The sequence below is a fragment of the Maylandia zebra genome, linkage group LG8 (assembly GCF_041146795.1).
Source record: "Maylandia zebra isolate NMK-2024a linkage group LG8, Mzebra_GT3a, whole genome shotgun sequence".
Taxonomy (NCBI): Eukaryota; Metazoa; Chordata; class Actinopteri; order Cichliformes; family Cichlidae; genus Maylandia; species Maylandia zebra.
The window spans coordinates 9,840,510-9,855,557 of NC_135174.1; the positions used below are offsets into that span (position 1 = coordinate 9,840,510).

At 46.4% G+C, this 15,048-nt stretch overlaps 1 protein-coding gene across 4 annotated transcripts in view; it reads right to left on the reverse strand.

Annotated features, from left to right (window-relative positions):
- arhgap22b (Rho GTPase activating protein 22b) overlaps positions 1 to 15,048 on the reverse strand; it is a 59,255-nt gene that overhangs the window by 9,861 nt on the left and 34,346 nt on the right. For 3 of the 4 annotated variants that reach the window (XM_004557616.3, XM_076887287.1, XM_004557617.3), the window contains 5 exons: positions 7,658 to 7,786; positions 668 to 875; positions 435 to 567; positions 284 to 357; positions 73 to 194 (listed from right to left, as the gene is read on the reverse strand). In XM_004557616.3, the coding sequence (XP_004557673.1) occupies positions 73 to 194; positions 284 to 357; positions 435 to 567; positions 668 to 875; positions 7,658 to 7,786 (666 nt within the window). Of the gene's footprint in view, positions 1 to 72; positions 195 to 283; positions 358 to 434; positions 568 to 667; positions 876 to 7,657; positions 7,787 to 7,955; positions 8,872 to 15,048 lie in introns of those variants that run through there. The other variant, XM_076887288.1, reaches the window with a different exon arrangement.

Genomic DNA, 15,048 nt, shown 5'->3' on the forward strand with positions numbered 1-15,048 from the left:
CTAAACTATCATTTTTAATAAATAAATTACAGAAAAACAGAACCTTATTTGATTGTCATTAATTTTCTGTACCTTCCATGATAGTGACTGGGTCCTCCATCTTCGGTCTAAGGATGTTAGGTCCAAATACTGTGGCAAGGTTCTGGACACTCATCTTGTTCTCATTACAGTGGGACTGGACCTCATCAAGGAATCTAAGGAGAGATATAGTGAAAAACTAGAGTAAAAAACTGATTAGGCTACAAAAGCCTAAGTTCTCAACCTAACGGGTGAAGTCACTCACTTGCATATGTACTTGAGGAGGTTGTAGTTCGGTAGAGGTAGAGTGCTAACTTGCTTTCCAAGCTCCTGGACTCCCTGATATGAGACAAATCATCCTTATTCTACTCACAGTACCACTCAAAGTCCTCACACCAAAGGTAAACAGCACATACCTCCTCCTCATCTTTGGCCAAAAGCTGCGCACAGGTTAGAAAGTCTTCATATTTGGAGAAGGGGATAACTGGTTCAGGCAGCTCTCGCAGGTACAACTTCAGCAAGGATGCCACTGTGTGGACGTCTGTGTTACTGCAAGTCAGAAAGAAAGATGATTCAGTAGAATTCAAATCAGTGATGATCATAAAAGTCTTTGGCAAAGTGAATTTTCCCATTTCATCCTCTCACCCACCTGTCAAACAGGGGCTTGTCCCCACAGTCGAAGGCCTCCTGCAGCTCCCTGACCAGGTTGGCCTGTCCTGGCATTCGAAAGAGACCTTCCTCATCCAGACCCCTCTCTCTGATAAAGTCCACACACTGCTCAACCAGCAGGGGTGCAAGGCGGGGGCCAAACTTCTTCTCGTACTGCACTGTGTCCTCTAGATGCTGGCCAAATATCCCTGTTGACAGATGGAAGAAACATAACATGTCAGGGCTTTCTGAAGGCACGAGGCCGTAGTTGGTTTTTGGATTGTGGAGCAAGTGATGAAAATATGTACATTTATTCTGTGGGAAAATTGAATATGACAGGATGTTTCTGGAACAGCATTTTTTGGTTATTTGTAGCCTTCATATGATTACAAAGATAATTAATAAATAAATAAAAAGTGACAGTTAACATGAACAGAGGAAAAAAATGCCCAGAATAAATATGCAATTTTATGCCAGGTTATTACCTGTTGTTTGGCTGCAGCAGTCACAGCTGGATGTTAGCTTGCAGTAATGGTAGTAATTGAAAGAACAGGAGCTGCACAGTTGCAGAAAGCGTTTGTCATACCTCCCCAGCCCACATTTCACCATGTTCATCCATTCCTGTTCAGGCATTTGACTCTTGTAGCTGGTAATTAATCTTTCATTTATCCCACAGACTTCAGCAGAAACAAGCCAAGTTGAGGAAAATGACAGAGAAGCTTGGAAAGAGCAGCTGAGGAAGCAGAGACATGTTGCATGGGTTCTGCTGTGACTGCAGTGCTGCTGTTAAGGAGGGGTCTATGATTTGGCACAGATCTATTCTGGACACAGAGGCAGCAGACTGGCACATTTTGCCTGTGAACTGGAGAGGGAGGCTGGAAATACCACCCAGCCGGTCAGGGGATTCACTCTGAACATACACAGCAAAATCTCCAGTGTTAATTTAACACTGGAGATTTTGCTGTGTAGGTGTCAGTGTATTGACTTTCACTGTGCATTTAGTATGAATGTTGAGGGGAAAGTGAAAATTCTAGTGATATAGGCTAATGATAAGCTAAGCTAATGCGCAAAAATATATTTTTATATATTCATTCTATTGTTTCTTTTTCACAATTTTTTTTCTATCTCGTTTTAAAACTTTTCCTTTGGAAAGATAAACCCCCGCGTATCAGCTTAAAAACGCTTCAAAGAACCAAGGATAAAGTCCCCTTCTGGCCACATGTGCCTCAATTTTATTCCACAACTTAGACATCCACATTACTCACACTCTCATAACACATACATATAGGACCTTGAGGGTGGGCACGTTAACGGCGTCCAGTGGATGGTCTGTGTATTCAACCCCACCTCTGGCGCCGGTGCCCACCTCTCAATTTTAAATCCATGTAGACATTGAGGGTTCTCGGGAGGAGCCGTGCTAACACCTGCTGCTCTCTGGCAGCAGCACCATGCTCTCCCGTATTTTAAATGCACCTTAGAACAACACGCAGCAACACTACACATGAGCGAGAGGAGGGAGGTTTGGAGTCTTCACACACCCCTGTTCTCTGCTGGCCATTGGGGCGGGGGGGCTGGAAGGAGGTGTTGGCCGTCCCTGCTGCTGCAGAGCCTGGGGTGGTCTGCTTGCCTCCACCCTGGGGGAAAGGGTAACATCTCCTGGGTCTAGGTGCCGTTTCCCCCTCCAGGGGCGAGGGTACCTGGACCCGGGGTATAGAGTTTGTTTGGGGAGTGTGATTGTGTGTACAGTGTCCATGTATGTCTATCCCTACGTTGGGTTAGTGCTGAGTATTTGTATATGTGTGCATGAGGGTGGGAATGCATGTTTGTGTCCGTGTCTATATGTCAGGTCGGGTCTTACACTCCACCTCTCTGGGAACTCCCAGGCCCTCCAAGGCCTATCTCCCCTCACCACACTCCCTGCCGTTAACTGATGCCCTCAGGGGTCGGTGCGTTGGTGGTTCTTGGTGACCGGGGCTGGGCGCTCAGGTATATACCGGCTCACTCCCGGTGACTACTTGGCGGGGCCTGGTGCCTGTTGCTCGGTCAGGCCTCTTCTGGGGCAAAGGGGGCCCTCGGGCCTCCGGCCTCTCGGCCTGCGGCTCAGTTCACTCTGGCACAGCTGGCTGCCGGCAGCTGGCGCCACTGCAGCCCCCTCTGGCTTCTGCTCCGTGGCTACTGGGTGACCCCTCATCTGGGGCTCTCCTCAGCTTTTCCCAGGAGGGTGGCACGGATGCCCCTCCGGTGGTCCTCCTTGGGCTCTCGCACTCTGGGGCCTCTGGATGTCTGGGGCCTGGATCTCCTCCATGCCTGCTTCATGCCCTGGGGGACCGGGCTATGGCTCTCTACATCCTCTAGCAGACTATTACATGTGGAAACCTGGAAACCATTTGAATACAAGCGCGCTGATCCACACAGGTGTGCACACAGGTGTTCACTGTTCATAGACATAAACTACACCTCTATTGGCTGCCATCTCCAAGCATATTGTGCAATGTCTGTCCTTTTTGCTACACAACAAAATTCAATATTTAGTATTTACTGCTGTTTACACTTAGCTAGATTAATGCGATGCTGTTGTGTTTAGTATGTTGCTCTGTTTTTTTTGCTTGTTTTCTCTTCTTTTTCTCTCAACAGGTGATCCAGGAGATTTTTTTTTCTTCTTTCTCTTTTTAAGTGCCCTTTTTCCACTGTCCCTCTCCCCTTCTGTTTTTCTTTTCCTTCATCTTTCTTTCTCCCTTTCCTATCCCTCAGTCATGTCTGTCCTGTTTGTAACAACTGAAAATAAAATAAAATAAATAATAACAACAAAGGTCGATCAAATGGACCAATACGGCAAGGCCGTGATGATCCATTTGCAAAGTAAATCCATTGGGTATCCTTGTTGGTCTGCAGACAACAAATCTGACGGCTAAAGAACCAAATGGGACAGGCAAAAAAAAAAAAAAAAAAAAAACTTTTTAAAGGTGCTTTAGTTTTTTTTCCTTTCGAAGACCTACACAAAAGCTAGCATTTTTTGCCATCTTTTCAACGGTCAAAAATCTAGAAAAAAACATGCTAGCTATTTGTCCTAGCAGCACAAAAAGCTAGCATTTCAGAAAAGTTAACAAAAAGCTGGACAAAAATGCTGTTAGAATTTTATCAGTTGCTAGCACAAAATGCTAGCGTTTTAATAAAAAGCTAGCATAGACAAAAAACTAGCACATATTTATTACAAGATTAAAATGAATTATTATTTTTCCAATCTTTTGGGGGGTATTAAAAAAGTTCAGATAGTGAGAAATGCTGTCATTGTCCAAAACGATAAACCAAGTAGATAAACCACCAAGTATAAAATCTATCTATCCATTTTCTTCTATTATCCAAATTGAGGGGGTGGCTAACACAGACACAAATACGTTACACTCACATTCACACTTAATGGTAATTTGGGACCTTTCAATTACTAACTGGATGCCTTTGGATTGTAGAAGTAAGCTGGAGAGAATCCACACAGACGCAGGGAGAACATGAAAACTACACACAGAAAGACCCCAGCAAGCCAGTGGATTCAAGCCCACATTTAAAACTTCTTGTTTTGTGAGAGCAGTGCTAACCTCCGTGCATAGCATTGTGGTATTGCAACTTTTTCTTAATTAATTAGGCCTATGCTAGCTATTTATAAACGTCTGTTATTTGTGTTTCTTGTGTGGACATTTAAGCTAGTCATGCTTGTCATAGATCTTCCCTTATTTTTCCATCAGCCAAGCTTACAGAACTTCTTTTTTTGGGTGTTTTTATTTTCTAAAATTGAGGGAATAAACAAAGATAAATGACTAATTTTCATAAAGAATAGGTCTGCTAGTTGCCAGCAGCTCTTAAACATGCTTTACTAAAGACAAGGATTAAAATTAGATTAATGATATCATACAGTATATTATTTATGTGTTATTCTACATTTATCCCCCTGTTAATATAGAGCTGCTTTGTAACCCAACACCTTCCTGCTCAGCTGCTCCTTATGCCCCACATCATAACCAGACAGGCCTGGTTATATTTCTGGCCTTAGACATCCCGAGCAGACAGGGTGAGAATTACCTGCAGGCTAAAGAAATGAGACAGAGTTGGGGTTGGAGATAGTTTGCATAGCTCAGCTCAAGTGTGTTACCTAAACATTAAAGACAGAGCAGAGATGTGGACTGCAGTCTTTTCTATTCTAGCAGAAAGAGCAAGTTTCATATATTTTGGGCGATGTGTTGAGCTTATAAGGCAGAGAGGAAATCTCCTGCACTGGAAGGCATGCCTTGAATTATTGCTGGCAAAGAAATATGAATAATATATCTTGCTTTCTTTTACACAAAGATGATGAACAAAAGCAGTGTTAGCTGGGCGTCGGGGGGTTCCCCGGAGGCATTTTCCTTGGGGGGCTCAACCCGGGGTAGCGGTCATGTCTGGTTAGGGGCTCTGTTGGCTCTCAGGTGACTGTTTCCTCGCGGCTGCGTGCAGCGGGACTAGGGGAGGGTCTGTGCTGACGGACGTGGGTTACTGACCTGGTAGCCTGGCTGCCCCTGGGTGGGTCCAGGATGGGCGTGAGCTTTCCTCTCCTCAGGGGCTCTCTCTACAGGAGGGGGAGATACAGGAGAGGTGGAGGAAGATCTCAGCCTGGGTGTTTATTGTCTTATGTAGTCTGGAAGAAGAGTGGATGGTGGGGTGGGTGCAGTTTTCTCTGTGGTGGGATTGGGTGGACTGTCCTGGGCTCTGTGGGGCCGGGAGGCGCTGCTGCGCTGGGCCCCGGTCTGGATGGACCTGGGCCCCCTTTCCCTGGTGGGTCGCGGAGTATGGGGGTGCCTACTGGGGTCAGCAGGGGAGCTGGCCCCAGGGAGGGGTCACTTGCCCCTCCCTTCCTTCCCTCCCCATCTCCAGCTGCCTCCCTCTTCCCGCTCCACCACAACCACCCACACATGCAGGACCTTGGAGTAGGGGTATGTCACCAGGGTGCAGAGGAGGCCACCCCCCCCCCCCCCCCCCCCCCGTCCCCTTCTGGCTGCCTCTGCCTCAATTTTATCCCACAATTTAGACATTCACATTACTCACACTCTCATTACACGTACATATAGGATCTTGGGGGTGGGCACGATACACGGAATCCAAAGTACCATCAGGGTGTACACCCCACCCCTGGCGTCGTTGCCCACCTCTCAATGTTAAATACACGTAGACATTGAGGGCCAGCAGGAGGGACCATGCGCTTACCTGCTGCTCTCTGGCAGGTAGCTCCATGCCCTCCTGGGTTTTAAATGCACCTTAGAACACACATGCATCAACATTACAATGAGCGGGTGGAGGGAGGTTCGGAGTCTTCTCTCACCCCCATTCTCTGCGACCTGCTGGAGCAGGGGGGCTAGGACTAGGAGGAGGAGTTGGCCGTCCGACTGCGGTCTGGAGTGTGGGGCCTCCCTGCTGCTGCGGAGTCGGGGCGGTCTGCCTCCCCCCACCGCAGGGAAAAGGGTAACACCACCTGGGTCTGGGTGCAGTTCCCCCCCTCCAGGGGCAAGGGTACCTAGACCTGGGGCTTAGAGTACGCTTGGGGAGTGTGATCGTGTGTACAGCGTCTCTTTATGTCTGTCTCCACGTTGGTTGAGTGTGGAGTAAGTGCATATGAGAGCATAAGGGTGGGAATGGATGTTTGTATATGTGTGTGCCTGTATTTCTGTGTCTATATGTCAGGTTGGGTGTCAGGCGCCACCTCTCTGGGGACATCTTAGGCCCTCCAAGGTATGGAGGCCTATCTCCCCCTACCACCACTTCCCCTGCCAGTGGCGGACCCCCTCAGACATCTGTGCGTTGGTGGTTCTTTGTGTCCGGGGATGGGCGTCCAGGTACACACCGGCTCACTCCTTGGCGGCCGCTTATCGGGGCCTGGAGCCTGGGGCTTGCTCGGGCCACTTCGGAGGTGGGGTGCCCCCGGCCTCTCGGCCTGGGGCTCGGTCACTCAGGCACGGCTGGCTGCCGGCGGAGCTCACGGGCGCGTCACTGCAACTCCCCCTGGCTTCTGCTCCGCGGCTGCTGAGTGAGCCCTCATCTGGGACTCTCCTCAGCTCTTTCTGGGACAGTGGCGCAGCTGCCCCTCTGTTGGTCTTCCTTGGTCTCTTGTATTCTGGGGGCCTCTGGATGTCTGGAGTTTTGATCTCCTCCATACCTGCTTCATGCCCTGGAGGACGGGGCTGTGGCCCCCCCACACCCTCTAGCAGATCATTACATGAAGGAACCTTTTAAAAAACAAAAAACAAACGCGTCCATGCTCACAGGTGTACACACGGGTGATCACACCCACAAACTACACCCTTTTTGGCTCCTACCTCAAAGCACACTGTGTTCTGTTGATCTTATGTGCTGCACAATAATGTTTAATATTTAGTATTTACTGTCATATTCCCATATATCATTGTGATGTTGTTTATTCTATTACTCTTGTTCTCTTCTGCTTGTTTTCTTTTTTCTTTCTTAGCAGGTGACCCAGGTGATTGATATATGCATTTTTTTTCTTTTTTTCTTCTTTTTTTTCTTTTTCTGCTCATTCTGTTGGTTTATGTTTTTTGCCCTTCTCCCCCGTCCCTCTTCTCAGCTGTTTCTCTTTCCCTCTTTCTTTCTCCCCTTCTTTCCCCCAGTCAAGTCTGTCCCGTATTCAGTAAGTGAAAATAAAATAAACAATAAAAGGTGAATCAAATGGACCATTATGGCAAGGCTGGGATGGTCAGTTTGGTAAAGTAAATCCGTTGGGCATCTTTCTTTGCCTTTAGACAACAATTCTGATGGCAAAAGAGCCAAACGGGACAGGCCAAAAAAAAAACAAAAAAAAAACAAAAAAAAAAAAACAAAAAAACAAAAAAACAAGCAGTGTTAGCTTGGCTTTTATGTTTGTATATTTTCCTTAGAGAAATATGGATTTTTAGTTGCTACTGATTGGTGGCCTAATATGTTTTTTTCGTGTTTCAGTTCAAAGGTTTGGCTTTACCTCCTCCAAATGGTGCCCAGATGACCCGCCGTATGGCCTTGACCCAGTCGTCCATATCACTCTGGGAGTTTGCCATGAGCAGGAAGGATTCATGGCTGATGGGTGCCCGATCCTTCTCTCCTGTTCCGCCTGCGGGGACACACAAGGAAGAAGCGTATGAGTGAGTACAACAGAGATGAAATAGGGCTTAATCGTGGAATCAAACTTGTGCTCTGCAGTGTGATGCTACTAGATGGGTTTTATTTTTGGTTATTTGTTTGTTTTTTTGTCTTCATAGGGAACTGCCTCATAAATTTACCTTGAAATAAATGTCAAACTGCTCAGGACTTTCTCTGAAGTATCCTAGCAGTTGAATACAAGATAATAAATTGTTGAGAAGATGAACTCTAACAGAAAAAACATTTAAAACAAACCATTACTGTTAAGAATTAACAAGTAACTATTACAGATATCATAAACATGTAACATGATAAATAATAAGCCAAAAACCTCACAGATCTGATAAAGGGGAAATGATTATTTGGATTAAGTTGGAATTGTGATAGCAGCAGATTTCGCAGAGAGCATTGTTTACTAGTTACACATATATAAGTGAATTTGATCTTCTTTACCTTAAGGTGAAGAGGTTTTGAACTCTTATTAGGTCTCTATACATGTTTGATACCAAAATAATACATTTAAACTGAAAACAAGTCCAAAACATACATTTGCACTGGACTTGAGTGGGCTAAATGCTGGGGTAAACGTTTTGGTTTGGTAAGGTGGATTCAATTCAATTCAATTCGCCTCAAGGCACTTTATATTGTAAGGTAGACCCTACAATAACACATACAGGGAAAAACCCTGTAAAAAAAACTTTGGCGAAAGTGGGAAGGAAAAACTCCCTTTTAACAGGAAGAAACCTCCGGCAGAACCAGGCTCAGGGAGGAGCGGGGCCATCTGCTGCAACTGGTTGGGGAGAGAGAAGGAAGACAGGATAAAAGACATGCTGTGGACAAGAGCCAGAGATTGATAACAAGTGTGATTCAGTGTAGAGAGGTCTGTTAACACATAGTGGGTAATAAATGTAACTGAGGCAGAAATACTCATAGGATGCATCATCGGAATCCCCCAGCAACCTACACCTATTGCAGCATAACTAACGGTGTGTTCACACCGAACGCGATAGAGGCAGGCAGAGCGTCAGGCTTACATGTAAAGTCAATGGAAAGGCGCGCTGACCCGCGATTGCGGCTCCCGCGAAAATTCGGAAGCAGATTTGCGTCGCGAAAACGCGAAAACGCGAAAACGCGAAAACGCCTGAAACGCGCGTGAGTGTAGCGCGTTTCAGGCGTTTGACTCGCGAAAAAAACCACGCGCGTGAGTTTATGTGTTGCATTTTGTGCATACACGCGTTTCGCGTCCCCCGCTCGAGTTGGAAAAATCTGAACTCCAGCGTCAAATCGCGCCGCGACAACCAATCAGGAGCCTGGTGACGTGGCTGTTACCTAGTTCAAAGAGGCAGATCCAGCCAAAGCCCTTTATTCTTCAATAGAAGGAAGACTAATCAATGCCGTAGCAAACAACCCGGAGCCGTACGACACCAGCTGCTTTCTGGACCGAGACAGGAATATAAAGGACCGAGCTTGGAGGAAGACATGTAAAGAGATCGGGCAACCTGGTAAGTTCATTCATTTTTCTTAAGTTTTCTCTAAAGTTTTCACTGACCCGGGGAAGCCGCACAAAAGCTAGCAAGCCACCGCTATTTTCCCACTGACGTACAAATACCGTTCTGCTTTTAGGCATGTTGTCATTTAAGAATATATTTTATTGTTTATTAATAAACAGCACACAGTGGTCCCGCTGTTCATCTGTCACTGCCTCTTTTTTCTTAATTTTCATTTTCTTTTTTTTGCACCGTACAGCATTGCATTCTGCAGCCTGATTGACAAATCTCCTGCGCTTGCCAAATTTATCATGTTTGGTTTTGATAACCATCACGTCCAATAGAAAAAACAGCACAAAAACACCCATAACTATGAGCCTCATTCGGAAATAGACACCTGCACCGCGAGGGAAAAAGGCGCACGAAAGTGGCAGGCAGATGAAGACAAACCGCGGCATAATAATACTTTTACGTTTTGCAATCTACAAAGGTTTGCACTTTGAGAATAAATTGTGAGAACTGTGACCAATGTTCATGTGTGTGGGGAAAACAGTGTATAAAGTGCGTGGCCAGGGGCTAGTTATTCTGAGAACCCCTGCTGCAATAAATGAGGGACCACTGTCTACTCTATGATTATTATATTCAACCTGTTAACATTTAATACTGTATTGATAGAACCAACTGATTCTGAAGCAGAGCATCCCCTGTTGCTTCTCCTGGCTCCCCAGTCCCTGAGCTCCTGCTGCTGCACCCACAGATATGTACAGCAAGCACTGATACCTTTTTAGTCGGTGGGATTGCCTGTGATCACCTTTACTAAAGATCTACAACCAATCTGATTATATCCTGTTTTTGGTTTGTTTGTTTTTTTCAATGTTGAAATTAAAATCTAGTAGCAGCCTTCTCATTTCTTTGTGTTTTGTGCTGTTTTACAGGCCCACAGGGGAGGATGGCTCCGAGGCAGATGAGGGACGGGTCCCAGGACGGTCCATCGGTGGTGGAGCTGGAGCCACACCAGTCTCCAATGGAGCATTTCCTCCTCAGCCTGGTTCCTGCTCTGGAGAGCAGCTGGTCCTTTTTATTCCTGTCTCTCTGTAAATACTTATATTTTATATATTTATGCTTAATGTATTTCTGTGTGAGAATTTTAATATTATTTCAAATCAAAAATCAACCAAGATGGCGCCGCGTATGGTTGCCCTGGTGCTTCAGTGCGTTACTTTTGTTTTGTTTTTGTGCATTTCTTCTGTGTCTGGGCACTCCTCTGGATACTCGTACACCAGAGAAGAGCTCCTTAACTACAGGACTACAACGCCTGTGGATTTATTTCCAATATTTGTCGCATCTGCGGCAGATTTACTGCTGACTCTGACCAGGAAAGCGAGACGCCGAAAGAGAGGGAAGCGAGCCGGCGCACTCGTGCGTTTGAGGAGACGCGGACTGCGAACTGCTCTTCCTGGGATCTTCCTTTCTAATGTACGCTCACTCGGGAATAAGATTGACGAACTGGCCCTGATGAGAAGCATGAACAGAGACTTTGCCTCCTCCTGTGTCTTATGTTTTACGGAGTCGTGGCTCAGTGAGAACATCCCAGACTGCGCGCTCAAGCTGGAGGGCTTCCATCTGCTGCGCGCGGACCGGCAGGCCGCTCTCTCCGGTAAGTCCAAAGGTGGAGGTCTCTGCTTCTACATCAATAGTGGCTGGTGCACAGATGTGACAGTGATTGCTCAGCACTGCTCTTCCTCTCTGGAATATCTTTTTATCCACTGCAAACCGTTTTATTCTCCGCGGGAGTTTGCTTCATTCATCCTGGCCGCTGTTTACATCCCGCCAGACGCAGATGCCCAGGCAGCTCAGTGCGCACTCGCGGAGCAGATTCTCCACACGGAGCGGACATTCCCGGACTCTCTCATCATTGCTCTTGGGGACTTTAACAAAGCCAATCTGAGCCATGAGCTCCCGAAATATAAGCAGTATATTAAATGCCCGACCAGAGAGGAGAGGACATTGGACCACTGTTACAGCACGATCAGCGGGGCCTATCGCGCGGTGCCCCCGCTCTTCACTCGGACTTTCTGACCACGTCATGATCCACCTAATCCCCGCGTACAGACAGAGGCTGAAGCTCTCCAAACCTGTCGTGAGGACTAAAAAACTGTGGAGCAACGAGGCTGTGGAGGAGCTTCGCACGTGTTTGGAGACCACAGACTGGGACACATTGAAGGCTGCTTCTAACAGCTTGGACGAGTTTACGGACACTGTCACCTCCTATATCCACTTCTGTGAGGACAGCATTGTGCCATCACGCACCAGGGTGAGTTATAACAATGACAAACCCTGGTTTACTCCTAAACTCAAAAAGCTGTGGCTGGAAAAGAGAAAGGCGTTCAGAAGCGGAGACAGGGACTGCTACAGAGAGGCCAAGTTCACTAAAGACGTGGACATTGCTAAACATCAGCACTCTGAGAAGATGCAGCAGCAGATCTCAGAGAATGACTCGGCCTCTGTGTGGAAAGGTTTTAGGAATATTACAAACTACAAGCCTAAAACCCCCCACTCCACTGATGACTTGCTCTTAGCCAACACCCTTAACAACTTCTACTGCCGTTTTGACGAGCCATCAGGCAGCCTTCACACCTCCAACGGCCCCAACAATAGAGGCACTTTGGACACTCATTCCCCCACCTCTCCCCCCTCCATAGAGCCATCACCACCTTCAAACTGTTCACCTACAACACCCCCCTCCTCACCCCACACAAAAGAGGATTTCACACCACAACTCTTCATATTCATGAAGCAGATGTGAGGAAGCAGTTTAAGAACCTGAATGCTCGGAAAGCTCCCGGCCCAGACGGTGTGTCTCCTGCCACCCTCAGACACTGTGCAAACGAGCTGGCCCCAGTGTTTTCTGGCATCTTCAACTCCTCACTGCAGGCATGTCATGTGCCTGCCTGCTTCAAGTCCTCTACCATAATCCCTGTCCCCAAGAAACCTAGGATCACTGAACTAAATGACTACAGACCCGTGGCTCTGACATCTGTGGTCATGAAGTCTTTTGAGCGCCTAGTTCTCTCCCATCTCAGGACCCTCACGGCCCCCCTCCTGGACCCCCTGCAGTTTGCATATAGAGCCAACAGGTCTGTAGACGACGCCATCAACATGGCCCTACACTTCATCCTGCAGCATCTGGACTCCCCAGGAACCTACGCCAGGATCCTGTTTGTGGACTTCAGCTCTGCCTTCAACACCATCCTTCCAGACCATCTCCGAGACAAGCTTTCCCAGATGAATGTGCCTGATCCCATCTGCCGGTGGATCACTGACTTCCTGACGGACAGGAAGCAGCATGTGAGGCTGGGAAAGAATGTCTCGGACTCCCGGACCATCAGCACCGGCTCCCCTCAGGGCTGTGTTCTTTCTCCTCTGCTCTTCTCCCTGTACACCAACTGCTGCACCTCCACCCACCAGTCTGTCAAGCTAATCAAGTTCGCAGATGACACCACCGTTATTGGGCTCATCTCTGACGGGGATGAGTCTGCCTACAGGAGGGAGGTTGAACGTCTGGTGTCCTGGTGCAGCCACAACAACCTGGTGCTGAATGCCCAGAAGACAGTGGAGATTATTGTGGACTTCAGGAAGCACACAGCCCCACTCCCCCCCATCATCCTGACTGACACCCCCATCACCTCTGTGGACTCATTCCGCTTCCTGGGTACCACCATCACCCAGGACCTGAAGTGGGAGCCCACCATCACCTCCGTCATCAAGAAAGCCCAGCAGAGGATGTACTTCCTGAGGCAGCTGAAGAAATTCAACCTGCCAACACGGATGATGATGCAGTTCTACACTGCAATCATCGAGTCCATCCTCACCTCCTCCATCACCGTGTGGTACGCTGGAGCCACTATCAGGGACAAACAGAGACTGCAGCGTGTTGTGCGCTCTGCTGAGAAGGTGATTGGCTGCAGACTCCCATCTTTGCAGGACCTGTACACCTCCAGGACACTGGGGCGTGCAGCTCGGATCTCAGCTGACCCTTCTCACCCTGGACACAGTCTGTTTGACCTGCTCCCCTCAGGCAGGAGGCTCCGGTCCATTCGCACCAGAACCTCTCGCCATAAGAACAGTTTCTTCCCCTCTGCTGTTGGACACATGAACAATAACCATATGACTGTTCCCGCCACTAACACATGACCCTACGCTGTGTCACTGCATCATTCCATGTTTGGCACTGATCACCACCTGCACTCATGTATATATCTTTCAACGTAGCACTCTTAATTCTTATTCTCATGTATATATCTCATGTATATCTCATGCACATATCTTTCTACGTAGCACTTTTAATTCTTATCCCTACTTTTATTTTTTTTTCATGTCTATTTAAGTGCTATTTATGACACTATGTTTGCACTGAAGCACCGCAGCAATTTCCTAATGTTGTAAACCTGCTCAACATTTGACAATAAACCCCTTTCTGATTCTGATTCTGAAATACATTTTTATAATGACTAATGTCTCAGTTCTACTACACAGCAAATGTTGGCACACGACTTGACACATGTAGAATTTATTTCATATTATACTAATGACAAAATATACTAATACAGTGGGATGCAGAAGTTTGGGCAACCTTGTTAATAGACATCATTTTCCTGTATAAATCGTTGGTTGTTACAATAAAAAAAATGTCAGTTAAATATATCATACAGGAGACACACACAGTGATATTTGAGAAGTGAAAAGAAGTTTACTGGATTTACAAAAAGTGTGCAATAATTATTTAAACAAAATCAAGCAGGTGCATAAATTTGGGCACCACAAAAAAGAAATGAAATAAATATTTAGTGTATATCAATGTGTGTGTCTCCTATATGATATATGGGGTGCCTTTGTATGGACGTGCTTCCCATCCAGAGCTGCACAGCACAGAGGGAAGTTCCAGCGCTCCTGGAGTCCCTCTGTGATGGACCGCCAGTCTCCAGGTGAAGGCACAGCCATGAAGTCGTCCACTAGACAGTCCCAAATGCCCCTCGCTGCCTGGGGGGTGATCTGACACACCGACTCTGTAACTGAACGCTTGGTGCTGAAGCAGTCCGCGGTGACAAGGAACCTGGACAAAATTGTTCAAAATCAGTATTATGTGTACTGCAGTTACAAAATACATTATTCAAATTCCAAAATACTTTGGTGATGTCAGATTTAAATCACAAAACTTAAATCTTACATAAAACATTTTGTAATTATAAGGATAATTACAAAATGTATATTAGATAATATCTAAAACAGTTGTGTTTTATTTTAACTTTAATATATCATAATTTGATTGGTAGCAACTTTTGCCACTACAGTGAGCCAATCACTCATAATTCCTAAACATGTCAATCAGGTAGGAATGAAGTAAGACATTAATAGAAATAAAGAGTTGTATGTTGACATGTAGCCCTTTCCTTGCTTAAATCATTAATATTTTTGAAAAATTAATCTGTGATAAGACAGCTTATCAAGATAGAACCATGTAACTAGAGATGAACCAAACTGTTCACAGTTTTATCTAACTCTGTTTTAATAAAGGCTGGTGACCCATGCTATAGAGTCTGACAGCTGCAGGGATTATATACAAACATTCAACTATCCCAGAATTAAACCAGGTCTAAATAAAAAGGAGTGAGTATCACTACAAAGGTTAACTCAGTGGTCCTAATGCTACAGTTTGATATCAGCAAACACCGAGCGCATACATTGA